Below are 15,421 nucleotides of genomic sequence, written 5' to 3'. Positions count from 1 at the left end.
GAAACACCTCAGCTTTCCCCCCTTCACCTCCTCTCTCCCCGTGATTTCCAGCCCCGGTCCTCGCTCGCGACACGACAGGCATTGCCAGCCCCTCGCACCTGCGGCGGCCATTTTGATTTAACGCTTGCACCGCGGGATTGCGGGATTGCGCGTCACGGCAGGCCCCGCCCACTAGACCCGCCCCGTCCCCTCGCACCCTTTCCACCACCTGACCCGGCCTGTCAGTCAATCCGGGCTCCGCCGTGAGGGGGGGAGCCAAGGCGGCAGTCGCAACCAATCGGCGTGCGAGGTGCGGCGGCACCGCGGCCAATCGGCTGCTTGCTTCTTCGGGGGTGCGGTGGCCGCTGTCGCTGCGCCCTGCTGTGAGCTGCTGGCACCGGCTGTCGCTGTCGCCACCGCCGCCTGAGGTGTCGCGGTAGCCGCAGCAGCCTGGCCCTGCCCCGGTGTCACTGAGGATGAGCTCCCGCGCTGCCCAGCGCGCGTCCCGCCCTGCCCGCCCGAGTCCATTCATCTAGCGACTGGTGAGGGGCGGGCCGCGACCTGCTGATGTGTCCGGAGCGGGAGCTGGGGCTGGGGGAAGGGCAGTGTCACGGCTGGCCCGGCCGGAGGGGATGGTATGGGGCGGCGGCGGCGGCGGCGGGGGGGGGGGGCTGTAGGAATGGGGAGAGCCCGAGCCAGGGAAGGTAAAGGGCAGCCGGCCACGTAGGATGGGAGGGGACCGGCTTCGAGGCGGAAGAAAAGTGGCTCAGCCGCCTGTTTTGATAAGTCTTTTCTGTCGCTTCCCGGCTACGTGGACTTGTGCAGTGAGAGTCAAAACGGCCACCTTCCCCCTGCCTGTCCCTCGCCTGTGGCTGGCTCTTTGAAACACTTCAGACCTTCCCCTCCTGGACACTGGCAGCAGCCTTTGCCAGGTTTCCTTAGCTGGAGATTCCCGGGAAGCTTGTCGTGTTTCTGGCCTTCTTGGTGATATTTGTCTGTGCTTTTGGTAGCAGCTCACAGTGTTGCTGGCTTTGAGCAGCAGCGCAAGCACCAGAGAGCTGAAATCTCGCAGTTAGCTTAAAAGGATATTTTCATGCAGTTTTCTTGGGGGCCAACCACTTGATCTCTGAAATCCGGCCGTTTTTTTGCTGACGTGGTCAGTGTAGTTGTCTATCTTCATGGAAACTGAACACAATTTGTGGTTTACGAAAAAATAATAATCGCCCAACAATTTCAGATGTGGGTATTCTTTAATAATACAGTACCAAATGTTCAGAGTTCATTCAGAAAAGTCAGCTTTTCCTAAAAGTTGATGTATTTATCTGATACAGTTTTAAGCGTGCTGAAATTCTGGAACACATTTGTGGTTCATTGCTCTTGACTTGCCTTCAGGTTATCTGTTTCAATAAAAAGACTAGAGCAAGGTCCCAGTGTATTGTGGAAATGCCTGTAACTGCACTTACTGTACTTTTGTCTATACCACTTTCTGTATGTTTTAATTTTTTGGATCGTGTTAAGTTATTAAAAGTAAGTAGTTTTGGCTATTTCTAGATAAGCCAAGCACAGTATTTCACAGTTTACTGTTTATGTACTATGATTCCTGACTAATAGATCCGCTCTGACACGTTGTAGGTGAATTTAGCTACCAATGGTACTTTGGTGTTTTTTTGCAGATGTGTCTGCCTTTAATTGGTAGTGCTTGTTAACACTGTTAGGAGCAAATGGATTAGAGTTGCTAGATCACTGAATGTCTCATCCTGATAAGGATTATGCTGTTGTCGCTGTGAAGGCAGAAGTTGTAGAAAGTCTGGAGAGAACCTCTAAAGGTCACCTGCGCCAAGCAGTGGCACAGAGACCCCAGCGCAGTAAAATGAAGCAGCTTGGATCTGCCATGGCCCAGGGGACATAGCGGGTGTGGTGGAACGTGGTGTTTTTTAAAGCAAGTTGGTTTTCCTCCATAGGAAAACTTTACTTCTAGGCAGGTCACATTTATTTAAAACTTGAACAGGTTGCTTGTTGTCTAGACCATTCTGAGTGCCTCATTAGCATTCAATTTATCATTTGAAAGTGCTTCCTGACATATAATCTTAATCTTTTATGAAATTTGAACAAATGACTACTTATCCCACTATCAGGGGTAAAATGGACTAGAGTTTTGATTTTTCTTCTTTATGTAACTGCTGCCTTATTCAAAGGCTCTGAGTGGTCTGTAGAAAATGCAGCTGAAGGAGAAAATAGATCTAATTTGCTCAGCCTGTACTCACATGTTGTTTTGTAAACCTTCTGAACTCTAGTTGCTTTTTCCAAAGTTTTCTTCTACTTACCTACTTCTCTTAAAACTTGGTATCTGAACTAGAGACAGCACTCTAACTGAAGTTTTGTGTGTTCAGAATAGCAGAACCCTTGCTTTCTGTGCCTTATATTGCAATGCTCCTGTAATACATTTGAGAAGAAGCTACTTTTTTAAAAAGACTCTGTGGGAATTTCTGACTGCCAGACCACTCTAAGCTGCTGCATAGCTTAATTTACCCTTTTTTCCCTGTATATTCAATCACTTTTCCCCCCATAAAATATATCGTGTATTCAAATAGTATTGTTCAAGGGGTTGAAAAGCCTAGATTTATGCCCTTCAACAAATGTGCAGGGAGTTTCTGAACAGGTTAAACTATTTGTGGATATGTAATCTTCTGAGTAGAAATTAGTAGTCTAGCTGTTCTTTAAAGCCTTGGACAATGTGCTACTTATAGCTGAAGGGTGTGTTTGCTGTTATTTATCTAGGAATTCATCTGTGTTTCCTTGAGGATACGTTGCTTAATGCCAGCGCTACGTTTATTATATTACTACCCAGCTTCAATTTGCTCGTAACTTTTGTCACATTCTAAACTACTACTTTAATATGTATAAGTGAAAGTTGCCTTTAGGTAAGACTACAGTCAACAGAAAGTCCTGGAAAAATCAGTAACGTGGTAGCAAATTGCCATGGCTTTAATTCTGTAAGCTTTAGATTTGTTTTTTTGATTAGCTTACTAATCAAGTAGTCTGCATGGTGAAGTTTGTTTTGGGTACAAATATTTTCAGGATTTCCATGCTGTTATGGTTACATGTCTTTTGTGATGTTATGAAACAAGTGCGAATGGACCAACTTGGAGAATATTATTAAATGCCAGCATGCTTGTTTAAAAAACAACCCCCTCTCTGAAGCTCCCCTTCCACTCCACCTTGGAAATCTTTAAGAACTTGCAATACCCTTATAAGGATGGACTTAACCTTCCTAAAGTGTATGATGTTGCCAGTCATATCTCTTTTCATTTAGGAACTTACTATCAAAAGGAAGAGCAAATGAATTTTACACCTTCTGAAAAGCCATATTATTTACACTATTTTTTGTTTTAAAGGAGGGGTATGAGGATTGACAAGGAAAATTCTAGGCTTCTTTTATATGGAAAATAGAAACCATTATTTAGTTCCGTTTTAGGATAACCAAATACTAGGTAGTTTTTCACCAAGTGTATCCTTGATGCAACTGGTAATTAGAAAAAAAACAGTACCGCTTAAAAAAAAAAAAACCTAACAGAAAAACAGTGAATGGAATGAGGTTATGCCAATTTAAAGATCAAGTAAGGCCGTGAGAAATATGTTCTTAGTAAAGGAGCCTAAAGCTGTATTTCAAGGCCATGTCACTAATTTGTCGATTGAGTTACTTTAATGCAGTGCACATGGAAGATTGAAAACCAGCAATCTGTCTTCAACTGGCACTGTATTCTAACTATCTGAATCTGTTCTGTTTTGTCCTTCACTTCCATGCAAGAACATTGTCTCTATGACGATGAAAAAAACCACAACAGCAGCTACTAGCCACTGCCTTGGTACTGGTATCCACATCCATGTTAGACAGATTTTGCTAGATCTAATAGGCTTTCATCAGGAAGAATCTGAAAGGCCACAGATACGAATTCTAGTATCAAATGTGTGCCTCCCAGATTGGCAGGTTCAATATATGTTTCTGGCATCCAACCGCATGGTAAGGGTTGGTTGCTGTTTCTCTTCTGATAGCACCTTTGTACCTTTGAGCCAAGAGCACACAATCTCTGTGGAAATACTTTCTAGAAAAAAAGAAAATTGGGAATGTGTTGATGGAGAATATGATCCTACAGATGGAAACAAGCAGTCTGGTATTTTCCTTCATCCAGTAGCTTGTCATGCTTCTGTGCTAAATGTCAGTGTTCTAGGCATCACAAAAATTTGTGCTGAATATGCACTGCCTTCACTGGATTTGTCTTCTGAAAGATAGTGACTAAGAAACAGATATGTAGCAGGGGGTCCTAAAGCTGCCTTGGTATCATCTCCTCTTTTTTCTGGCTTAATTTTTGTGAGATTTCATATTACCAGAATACAATTGATGATTTTTTTTTTTTTATCTATTCTGGTAAGCATCTTGGATAACAAAAATAGGTAAACAGAACCCTTGGACTTGAAGACCACTAATGCACCAGAAGTCCCTTGTAAGCAGCTTTGATATGCAGAGAGATTTCTGGAACTCCACAGTGGGAAGCTTCTGCCAACTCTGTTCATTTTTCCTAGTGATTGAACAGAATCTCAAGATTTCACATCTGCCCTCCGCTGTTTGCAGGAAATGAAATGTACTGTCATCATCCTTAGTCATTAAGGTATTTGTTAGCTTAGTCTTACAGATGTGTAGAATCTTAGTTAATTTCATACTCAAGAGAGGTGTGACAGCTTTGATCTTAGACTTTTTAGCAAAAAAAGTGCCAAATCTTTGCCTTCAAGTAGTAGTGACTTCTTGAAAGAAGCAGAGATTTTTTGAGACAACCACAGTAGACAGAGAGCTTCTTTTTCAGCTGTAGGAGTTCTGACACCCTAAGATCAGATGACACATCTGACACACTCCTTGCAGGGTATCTGACAGCTGTTGTGCGGTGGTGCTTTGCCCTCTCTGAGGGGAAGAGCTGAGCAAGAGGGCTCTACCTACTCACTTCCAAGAGGCAAGATACCACAAACACTTTCTTGCTACTTAGGAATTGCTTCCAAGTTGGTGGTAATCTTTTAAATTTTCCTGGGCTGTGAACATGTATAATAAGTAGCTCATGTCTATAAGGGAAAATTTAGAAACCTGCTTGCTACTGAAATAAAACATCTTTGGGATACTTTGAATACTGCTCCAATTCCTCCATTTTTTGTGACTTCTTCTGTCATGAAAATGTTAATTAGGAACCAGTTTTTAAAAAGAATTTGAATTCCAGATGATACCTATTGTATCATAAAAATGTTTAAAAGATGATAATCTTATTTTGCTATTTATGTCTTTCAATAATTACAGCATTAGGAAGACACTGGTATTATAACATGAATATAATTAGTGCTGAGAAGCCTACAGAAATATCTGCAAATAAAAGCAGAGGCACATAATGAAAAGGGCACTGTATTCTAGACATTTAAATTCAAAGTTTAAAAAAAGCTGGTGCTGTTCCTATTTTGTGCTTATTTTAGGTGCTGATCATTCAGCTGGGACTCCATATACTAGAAATAAGCATTTGGACAGCAGTCACAAGGTTTTCACACAGATGTGAGCATCAATTCACAATTGTAAAGCTTTAAGGTTTTAATTAAGGACCTACTTTGTATTTAAAAATAGTCAGATCTGATTATTAACCCTTTTCAGATGTTGTAATAACATGATTGAGTGTTACTGGTGTGCCAGTTGAGGGGTGAAAACTTGATCTACAGCCTTCTGTCTCGAAACTCAAGGTGTATATATCAATGTACTAATATAGTATCTAGTGTTGTAATGTTTACAGTAAAGGAGGGCTGGGTTACAATGACTTACAAAGAAATAATTTAGCAGAGTCAGAGTTCACATAGCTGCAGTAAATGTCACCATAATGAAGTTAGTGTGAGGTATGCAGGGTTCTATTTCTATCTAGTAGCAGACTTTCTATTCTTTTAATGTGTGGTTTGCTGCCCACAGTATTTTGGTGGTTGGCGATGCTAGAGCTCAGGTACTTTAAAGAAGCTTTCTCTGGCCTCTCTGTTACTTTCTTGTAATGACACAAGTTTCTTTGGAACCAGGGTTTACTTTCTTCTGAATCATTTTCTCATACAATTCAGCGTCTTAGATAGGTGTGTACTGCACAAGGGAAGGTATGGCATGGGGCACGGCAGGACTGCTTCTTTGGGTGGTGGTGCCATTTCATACCAGTTTACCTAACGGATTAGTCAACTTTATTTTATTACTCTCCTGAGTAATTTTTCTTTGTTCTTTTATTTTTACTTTTTTTTCCCCTGTAGCATTACCTTAACAATGAATTATATTTCAGATGTTCTTTACGAGACATATGTAAAATTCATACTTCCGCAGCATAATTTCATTGCGTAGTGGCATATTGATGAAATGTGACAAATTTGAGGATAATAGCATTTCTGATGTTTTTCCTGTAGATCTCCAAATATTTATTTCTTAAATTATTACTATTTAGAGGAGTGTTTGATGTACTGTCAATCTGAGTCTGCTGATAGCAGTCACCTGTCACGCGTTGATTCCTTGGAGCAGCAAAGTCAGGCTGTGTTCTTGAAGTTACAGCTTTTTTCCAAGCTTGCAAGAGTGGTTCACTTTTCTTTATAGTCTGAGGCTCTAGAGAAGGTGAAAGGAGAAGAGTCCACACAGGTATATGTTAAACTTCTTGTGTTACTGCAGAGGTTTGTACGTTTGTTGTAAAATGCCCTGTAGAATGAACTCAAGCTTGCTGTGACAAAGGTAAGCTAAACGATTGTGGTCAATTTTGGTCTCTGAAATATTTCTGAATGTTGCTCCTGGTCAGGGATGAGGGACTAAATTGGAATGAAAAAAACCTACTTTTTTGTTTTTCATGTGCCTGCTGTTTGAAATTGTTTTGAAGGTGCATACTGAACAACCTTGATCTGTAGATTTCCATTCCAAGTATTTAATCCCTTCTGAGTGAGGTAGAAGAATAATTGTTGAAGGCTTTGTCATGAGATGTTTAAATGAATACTCTTGGATTAGAATTTTTTTTTTTCTTGAAAGTTTAGATTCCATTACTAGTGTTTGCTCTAAACTGATTGCTTTCAACTTGGTGGCAATCTTTATGATAATTCTTGAAATAGAAGGAGGACTGGGATTCCTGTTTTGTCTTCCAAAGAAAGTACTCTTTCCCTGGCATATCTTTGCAGATAGAGACATTAACAAAATATGGTTATGCATTCAGTGCCTGAAAAGCAATGGAAGCTAAGATTAACAGGCTGGGGGAGGCAAGGAGTGGGGTGTGCACATGGTTGCGTGTATAATGACTGCTGAGCTGGAAAGATAGCAGATTTTGGTTGGTTGGTTGTTTTTTTTTCCTGAGGATTTGCTAACATATTTAGTTTTATTTATTCATCTTTCATGGTAGCATTTTCCAACTTCTTTTGGAATATTTTACTCATTGGTAGGTCAGTTTTAAACTACAGTTTGCATAGCAAGCAAAAATATCAAGGAGTTTAACACGATTGAATACTACTTCACTCCGCTTGCAACTTATGCTTGAAAAGATTGAAGCATGAAGTTTTTTGGGACTGAATAGCAGTTCACATTAAATTACGCAGTGTATCAATGATGTGTATACTTCACTTTTTCTGTTTTACATGGGTGTATGTGTGATTTTTATACTGCTGTTTGCATTTCTTGTACTGTAACCCTTTTAACTATAACTGCACACATTTAATAGGCTAGATAAGTGCTTCTGTCAGGCCTTCTTTTGAGAAAGTGGATGCCAGAGAAAGATGGATATGCTAAAGATAAGTATGCACAGATAAGCAAAAATGCCATATGCACCAGACTGTGAATATATTTTCATGAGCAAGAATTTGTATCTTTGCCTCCTTTTCCTTTTTCTTCCTCCCTTACCCCTTCCAACCTAGACCTTCATTTCTTCCTGCCTATTTCAGGAGCTTTAGACCTTTGCCCTGCATGAGTGCTAACAGTCTGAATTCGCAGCTCTTGTACAAGTTTTTTTTCTTCTCTCTGTTGCCATCCTTCCTTTCACATTTACTAGCAGCTCCAGGAGTGGTGGAGAGGAGCCTTCCTGTTGATTCTGCAGGAGAGACTTAGTAGGGAGATGGGTAGGCATACAGGCCAGAGAAGAGAAAGTGAAAAAAGAAAAAATCCTTTTTTGCAGTGGCTAAGGGAAACTGTGGTGGTCCTTCACTCCTTCTGGTGTGACTGACAAAGCTTCTGTTAGCCAAGTTCTACTCAACAGCTGTGGTGATTTTTTGGTGGGTGGGTTTTTTTATTTTTTGTTTTTTGTGTTTTTTTTTTTTTTTCCCCAGGAGTCTTTTAGTTCAGTTCTTGCTTTCTGATCACAAAGTAATGATATAATTAGACAGTAAACTATGCGGGTCCTAAGGACCCTAAAGCTGGGAAAGCAAACATTTTTTTTCTCTTTTGATGACTTTTTTGGGTCCACTTCACTGTGTAACCTCAAAGATTTATGTCAAAGAAAGGGAGAAAGTGCCTCTGGAGGCTGGGGTGGGAATGGAGTCATGTCTTTTTAAACTGGCTGAATGCCTGAGTATAAACTCAGATGGAATGGGGCAGGTCAGTTAACCCTTGCCACATTGCTCCTGTACTTGCAAGCGCTAGTTTGGTATGCATTTAAATTGGTACAGTTGCTGGGGAAAAGAATTTTTGTTGACTACTCTGTTCTGGTTTGTTCTCTTTCAGGTCTCCCTTGCAATTATGGAGTTTTAGAAGAACAAGGTAGTGTGGAGGGGGAATCCCCCTCTCCACACTTGAGGTAGTTCACTTTTGGAATTTTCTATGGACGAGAATATTTGTTATATAAGATGGTGAAATAAGACTTCTAAAAATATATATTTATAAATATTTATTTGGATCAAGTGCCAAACATAGCAGTACAAAGATTTCTAATGGCAGCTCAATAAAACTGGATTTACATCCTTGGAATTACAAGTTTTCTAAGGCACTGTATTTTGTACTGAATTGGAGTGCCTTGATACACTTAAGGGTTGTTCCCCTTAAGGAGAGCAGCAGCTTCAGAAGTGAAGATGAGTTCTGTCATGCCAGACTGCACTTCAAAGTGTCGATCTCTACAGCATGCTTTGGATGTTATTTCTGTGGTAACCAGAGGAAGTGAAGGCCAGATCAAGGCCTTTCTTTCTTCTTACTGCTACAATGCTGCAACTATAAAGGATGCCTTTGGTAGAAACGTTATACATCTTGCTTCATCTTGTGGCAAAAAAGGTGTGCTAGACTGGTTGGCTGAGACCAAAGGAGTAGATCTCTTGGCGAAAGACAAAGAGTCTGGATGGACAGCTTTGCACAGAAGTATATTTTATGGATACATTGATTGTGTTTTGTCATTACTGAAGGTGAGTGATTTACAATTGTAGTTTTCCTTGGTATCTACAATTTTTAGAGTTGCATTTGTTATGTAAAAGCAGGTTTTTAAACTTGCCTGAAAGCCTCTTGAGGGTTGTCTTAACAGTGCGTTTAGATCACAGCGCATTGATTTACTTGAAAGTTGTCTTTTTGTTTATAAAAGATGTCTGCCTTTGCACATGCAGGAATCAGCACTGAGTAAGGATCCCTGATTAATTGTGGACTTCCCTGAAGACTGGTTTTTGTGGATGATATTAGGGTCAGGATCTTAAAAGTGGAGAGTGATCAGACTAAAGATAATCTAAAAATACACTTTTCAGTACTTATATCAATTAGTGTTTTTAGAGAACATAAAATAATAAAAGCTTAAATGGAGTTATAATCAGAAATGATTCTTACATTTGAGAGAGAACCACTTCAATATATGGAGCATTTTATTAAGTGAATCCCCATTTCATTCATATTTTAACCAGGGCTTTTGCTCAGTCCCCCTCATTCCTTTCTTGCAATTGCTGTTTCTTCCCTACCACTTAGCAAGTTGTGTATATTTTTTCGATTGTTCTTCTGTTCCTCCTGTCCCAAGTACAGCAAAGAAGAGCTACATATGGTTGAGATGTTCAGGGTCCCTTTAACCACGTGAGCAAATGAAATATTTGTGGTTCAGGTTTACCTTAAAAGCAAACCTTTTAAGGCAGAGAATTTTCCATTTTAAGTTCAGTCTTTTTAAATTGCAGTGACTAGCCATTTGTAAGCATTAAACTCTCTGCTTTCAACAAGCAATTTAAACAAAATGGTTGTGGATTGAGTAGTTTTTAATTCTTGACAGTCTGGTAACTGTTAAATATGGATTTCATGTGCTGTACCCTTACACAGTGAGGAGGTTTTCATTAAACTTCACAAAAATAGGTGTTTGTGTGAGAATTGTACCTGATTCTGTTCTCTAGAAAACTGGAAAATGTGTATGTGATATATGAAAAAGTGTTCAGTCCTCTAGTGTGTGTGTATATCTGTATCTTTGATACTTGCTTACAGGAGGCCTAAACAGGTTTCCCCACACGTATTTTACTTTTCTATCAGTTGCATAAATGAGTGAGGTTTTCCTGATAGCTAGCTCTGCTGATACTCCTCTGAGAAGCAGAATGAAACAGCTCATGGAGAGCGCTCTGCCTCCCAGTTCCTTAACTGAAGTCTCTCTGCTGTACTGCATTATAGCAACAACAGGAAGGAATTATAGAATAGAATTATGAAATAGCTGAGCTACAAAAAGATCTCTGAAGATTGTCTAGTCCAACCCCCGTGCTCAAGCAAGGTCAGCTAGAGCAGGTTGCCCAGGACTGTGTCCAGTTGGATTTTGAATGTCTCCAGGGACAGAGACTCAAACATCTTTGTTCCAATGTTTTAATACTAGTCCAGTAAAAATGGTTTTTAGGTTTAAACAGAATTTCTTATATTTCAATTTGTGCCCATTGCCACTTGTCCTGCCAGTGGATATCAGTGGGATCCCCACCCCCTGCCTCCAATCAGGTATTTATTATACATGTTGATAAGACACCTCTTCCCCCGTCCCCCCAACCTTCTCTAAGCTAAGCATCCCAGCTTTCTCAGCCTCTCCTTGTGTGTCAGATGCCTCAGTCATTATTTTCATGGTCTTTTGCTGGACTTGCTCCTGTATGTCCATGTCTGTCTTGTACTGGGGAGTCCAGACCTGAACCCAGCACTCCAGCTGTGGCTTGCCAGTTCTGAGTAAAGTCTGCTGGCAATACTCCCTCATGCAACCCTGGATGCTTTCACCATTCTTAGCTGCGAGGACACATTGTTGGCTTGTGGTCAACTGGTTGTCCACCAGGAGCCCCAGGTCCTTTTCTGCCAAGCTGCTTTCTAGCCAGTCAGCTTCCAGCTGTATTGGTACACTGGGCTGTTCCTCCCTAGGGCCAGGATTTGCATTTCCCTTTGTTGAACTTCATGAGGTTCCTCTCAGCCCATTGCTCCAGCCTGTCAAGGTCCTTCTGAATGGCAGCACAACCCTCTGGCTTACCAGCTACTCCTCCTCATCTTGTATCATCATCAGCCTTGCTGAGGGTGCACTCTGTCCTGTCATCCAGATCATTAGTGAAGATGTTAAACAGTACTGGCCCCAGTATCAACCCCTGGGGTACTCAACTAGTGTGGGTGACAGGCTTCTGTTGTGGGCTGGAGGCAGTCATGGCTTATTCTCAGACTGTATCTAACTACAAGTTTTGCCACTCAGCAATTGTGGTTTGTTTTACAAATTCAGGCCACATGAATATCACTGCAGCCTCTGTTTGTATTTACAGTGCTGCTTGTAAATGACCTAGGCAGCTGCCAGAGAGAAGAATATCCAGCTACCTGTTAAATTATAAAAATGGGTTAGTCTTTCTGTCATGTAGTGAGTTAATACCAGCACTGTTGTTAGTAGGGTTGCCTTTATATTTTGGAGAATGTATGATGTTCTTCTGGCTAGTGTTTTTCCAAATGAAGTTACAGGTTAAAATCCCTACTGCAGATGTGGCTAGCTGTCCTTCTGTCATGCTTGAATAGATTGTGCTCCTTTGATTTTTGTATTTCATGTGTTTACCTCTTAAGTGTGAAATTCTGTAAGGTTTTCTTTTATATTAGCTATGAGTTGTGATACATAGGTACAGCCATATTATGCATTAGGTTCTGCTTGAGGACATCTGTAGTTCTTCCCTTCAGTGATCTGATTGATGACACTTGACTTCCTCAAAACCAATGCTGGTCTAGCAGCACTTTTTTGTATTGAGAAAATGGTATTTACAGAGAATACCTACCTCTCTCAAAGTTCTAAAGCAATGACCTGTTCATGCTTTGTGCTTCTGAAGCTTCTTTGCTGCTGTCTTGTCTGGCTGTTCGTGTTCTCTTGCCCTTTCTCAGCAACTATGAACCACTGTTCCCTGCTTATTTTCAAAGCCATAGTAGTTTTTTTTGATCTTCTCACTTCTCCAGCTTGTCAAAGCTGATCCTGTAAACATGCTGATACAAGAAGCTGTATTCTTCAGAGCTGGTAAATGCATTTTTGATAAATAGTTGCCCTTCCTAGATGGCAGTGCTTTTTCTTCAAGTGTGTTTCCTTTGTGTTTCCCTGATTACATCTTATTTCTCAATCAGTATTCATACAATAAAATCCCAGTTACTAGATCAACATGATGTATACGTAGTTGAACAGAACTGCATGTTTTTTTTCAGATCTGCTTATAATTTACTTGAAAAAATCTGAACATTTTCTTTTATCAATATTGAACTTCAATTAAAGATTTGTTTAGCTTCTTAAACATTTACCTGCCATACTTAAAGCTGTGAAGTTTAATTTTAACTTTGTTTTTCTCTTCCCCTCCTCTCCCTCTCTTTCAGCATGGCGTTAGTCTGTATGTTCAGGATAAAGAAGGCTTATCAGCCCTGGATCTTGTGATGAAAGATAGGCCAATCCATGTGGTCTTCAAGAAAACCGGTAGGAAATCAAGTAGCTTAAATTGTATTTTACAAGGAGATATGCTTCAACAATGTATTAATGTATGTACCAGCATAGACAGTATTTTCTGTTTCTAATTAGGACTTTATGTTATGAGATATCTGAAGATGTGGAGTCACTAATGTCATAAGACAGCAGGTGCAGAATCTTCACAGTAGGCACAGGTTGCACATGTATAGCAAAAATGAAGGAATAATGACTGACAGAGGCAAAAAAAAAAAAAAAAAGTGATATAATAGGTAACCCAAAGAGGTTGAGGAGACTCCAGCCCTGGAGATACTCAAAACCTGAGAGAACATGCTCCTGGGCAGCCTGCTCTAGCTGACCCTGCTTGAGCAGAGGTGTTGGACTAGATGATCTCCAGAGGTGCCTTTCAGCCTCAACTATTCTGAGATTTTTTTCTCTTTTATCTCAGTTCAATTTATCAGAGAGACTTCAGTGCCTTTGAATTTGATAGAGTAGTTTAGATCACTTCTGTGTCTTTTGTGAAAAGAGGGGGAATATGTTCTTGAATTTTCAAAATATTGTTAGGCAAGGTAGCTTGATATAAGCTGGTTACAGTCACTCTAAATACAATTTCTCCAAATAGGAAATGAGTATGTAAGAATAACTCTGAGCACACAAGTTTTTCTTTGACAGGGGAGTAGTTCTTCCAGTGGCTTTTATTTATTTTTGTGCTGTTTTATACTTTTCTACCCTGCTTCTTTCTCCTTTTCTCCACGTCCCCAAGTTCAGTCTTGTTTTATGTGAAGTTTGTTCTTTTCAGCTTGTTTCCAGTCAATTTAAGTATTTTTGGTTATACAAATCCTGAGTTTTGGGTATTTTTAATTTTACCTTGTAAAATATGTTAAAATTATTTAATCTTTTAAAATTATTTTAATCTTGTAGTGGCTCAACATCATCAAATATACGTTGATTTCAGTTTCTTACATATCAGAAAATGGTGTTCAGATATCATTGTAACTGAGAGGTTATTTAAAAAATATAAAATGTTAGGTTTTGGCCACAATTCTGATTTGAAAGTGTTTATGGTTTTCATACATGACAGCATAACCTTTTTTTGGGAAAGGCCTTTTACTAAATTGAAACAAAGCATGTATATTCTAAGGTAGTAGCAGTTGTCTTCTGAAAACGTAACAAGTAAATTTGCTGCTGAGGAATGCCTGCATATTCTGGAACTGCAAAATATATGTAAGAAATGTTGATCATCTTCTGTACATTGATGTTAAAATACTTTGTCATTGCACCCTTCTTCTCATAAGAATAAAACTTTTAAAAGTTCAATTTTAGGTAAAAAACAGCTTTCTTCTTCAAATTTTAAATAGAAACAGCAGGAGTTGATTTTCAAAATTATTATGCACAAGACTGGTAAATTTACAAGCTGCAGAGATATTTTTTTTCATTGCAGATCCCACGGAAGTCTACACCTGGGGAAACAATATAAATTTTACCTTGGGTCATGGTGGTCAACAGGGTAAACATCATCCTGAATTGGTGGACCTTTTTCCTCGGAATGGCGTGTATATCAAACAGGTATTCTGAAAGTATTACATAGGCATGTTTCTCAGTGAACTTGGAGGGGGGTGTGTGGGGGAACAACTATCGAAGATGTTAGCAAGTTTTGAAAATTCACATGAAAAAAAAAAGTTGGGTCTGTGGGTTTTTTGTTTGTTTGTTTTTGTTGTTGTTTCCCCTCTCTTTTTCTTTCTTCCTAGTTATTTCTCAGCAAGCAGTTTCCATTGATCTGGCGAGCAGCTAAGGAGTACTAGAATAGGCCTGCTGTATTACATTCTTGCTGCTTCCCCCCTCCCCAACCACCCTCAGTTAAATCATGGTTCTCTATTTTGGTGGGGAGAATGTTTTTTGATATTATTTACCTTGGATATATGGCTTGTATATCATTAAATAAACTCAGAAGCATGATACTTCTGTAACTGTTTTGAGTTTCTGACTTCTTGTGCAACTCCCATAGTGAACTGAAGTGGGACAATGAATCTGTTTGATATATGTTGAATTAAAATTCTTCTTGTGTTGAAAGCAGCATGTGCTGTTAAGCGCTCTTCCGGTAAGAGTAGTTTTGTTCCTAGTAACTTCTTGGGACTTCAGTTTAGGAATGTTTGGAAGTTTAAAGTACAACTTGAACAAGCATTCAGCGTAGACAGTCTGTGCTGCAGTCTTAACATGTTTCCTTCAGCTCTTCTGAGGCAGTATTGTTGCCCTTAAAACTCAATCTTTTGAGCTTCTGTTAGCCTGTAGGGCCGTGCTTGATCTTATTTTAATAAATACAAACTGTAGGTCTCTTCAAGTAGGTTAAGGCAGTACATAATAAACTTAAAGCAAATATTTTGTATTCCTTGTGACTTGATTTGGCAGTCCTGTGCTTTAATACTAGTATCTTACTCATATTTTCATGAACAGATCTTTATTAAAGCTGAATTTCTTCATAAAGTAGTTTTGACAGTTTATCCAAGAAAATTAACTTGTCCTATACTGCCTCCTCACCACCCTTTTTTGCCCTTTTT

General features: G+C 39.8%; 1 protein-coding gene across 7 annotated transcripts in view; it reads left to right on the top strand.

Moving 5' to 3' along the window:
• Positions 1-334: 334 nt before the first annotated feature.
• Positions 335-15,421, top strand: part of IBTK (inhibitor of Bruton tyrosine kinase) — a 62,467-nt gene continuing 47,380 nt past the window's right edge. For 5 of the 7 annotated variants that reach the window (XR_012672917.1, XR_012672918.1, XM_075145380.1 and 2 more), the window contains exons 1-4: positions 335-521; positions 8,714-9,381; positions 12,782-12,878; positions 14,308-14,432. Coding sequence is in view for 5 of the 7 variants with exons in the window: in XM_075145380.1 (XP_075001481.1) it covers positions 9,058-9,381; positions 12,782-12,878; positions 14,308-14,432 (546 nt within the window). In the remaining 2 variants the exon portion in view is untranslated. Of the gene's footprint in view, positions 522-4,436; positions 4,647-5,487; positions 5,564-8,713; positions 9,382-12,781; positions 12,879-14,307; positions 14,433-15,421 lie in introns of those variants that run through there. The other 2 variants (XM_075145379.1, XM_075145382.1) reach the window with 2 other exon arrangements.

This window comes from Calonectris borealis, chromosome 3 (assembly GCF_964195595.1).
Source record: "Calonectris borealis chromosome 3, bCalBor7.hap1.2, whole genome shotgun sequence".
Taxonomy (NCBI): Eukaryota; Metazoa; Chordata; class Aves; order Procellariiformes; family Procellariidae; genus Calonectris; species Calonectris borealis.
This window is presented reverse-complemented; position numbering and strand designations above follow the sequence as displayed.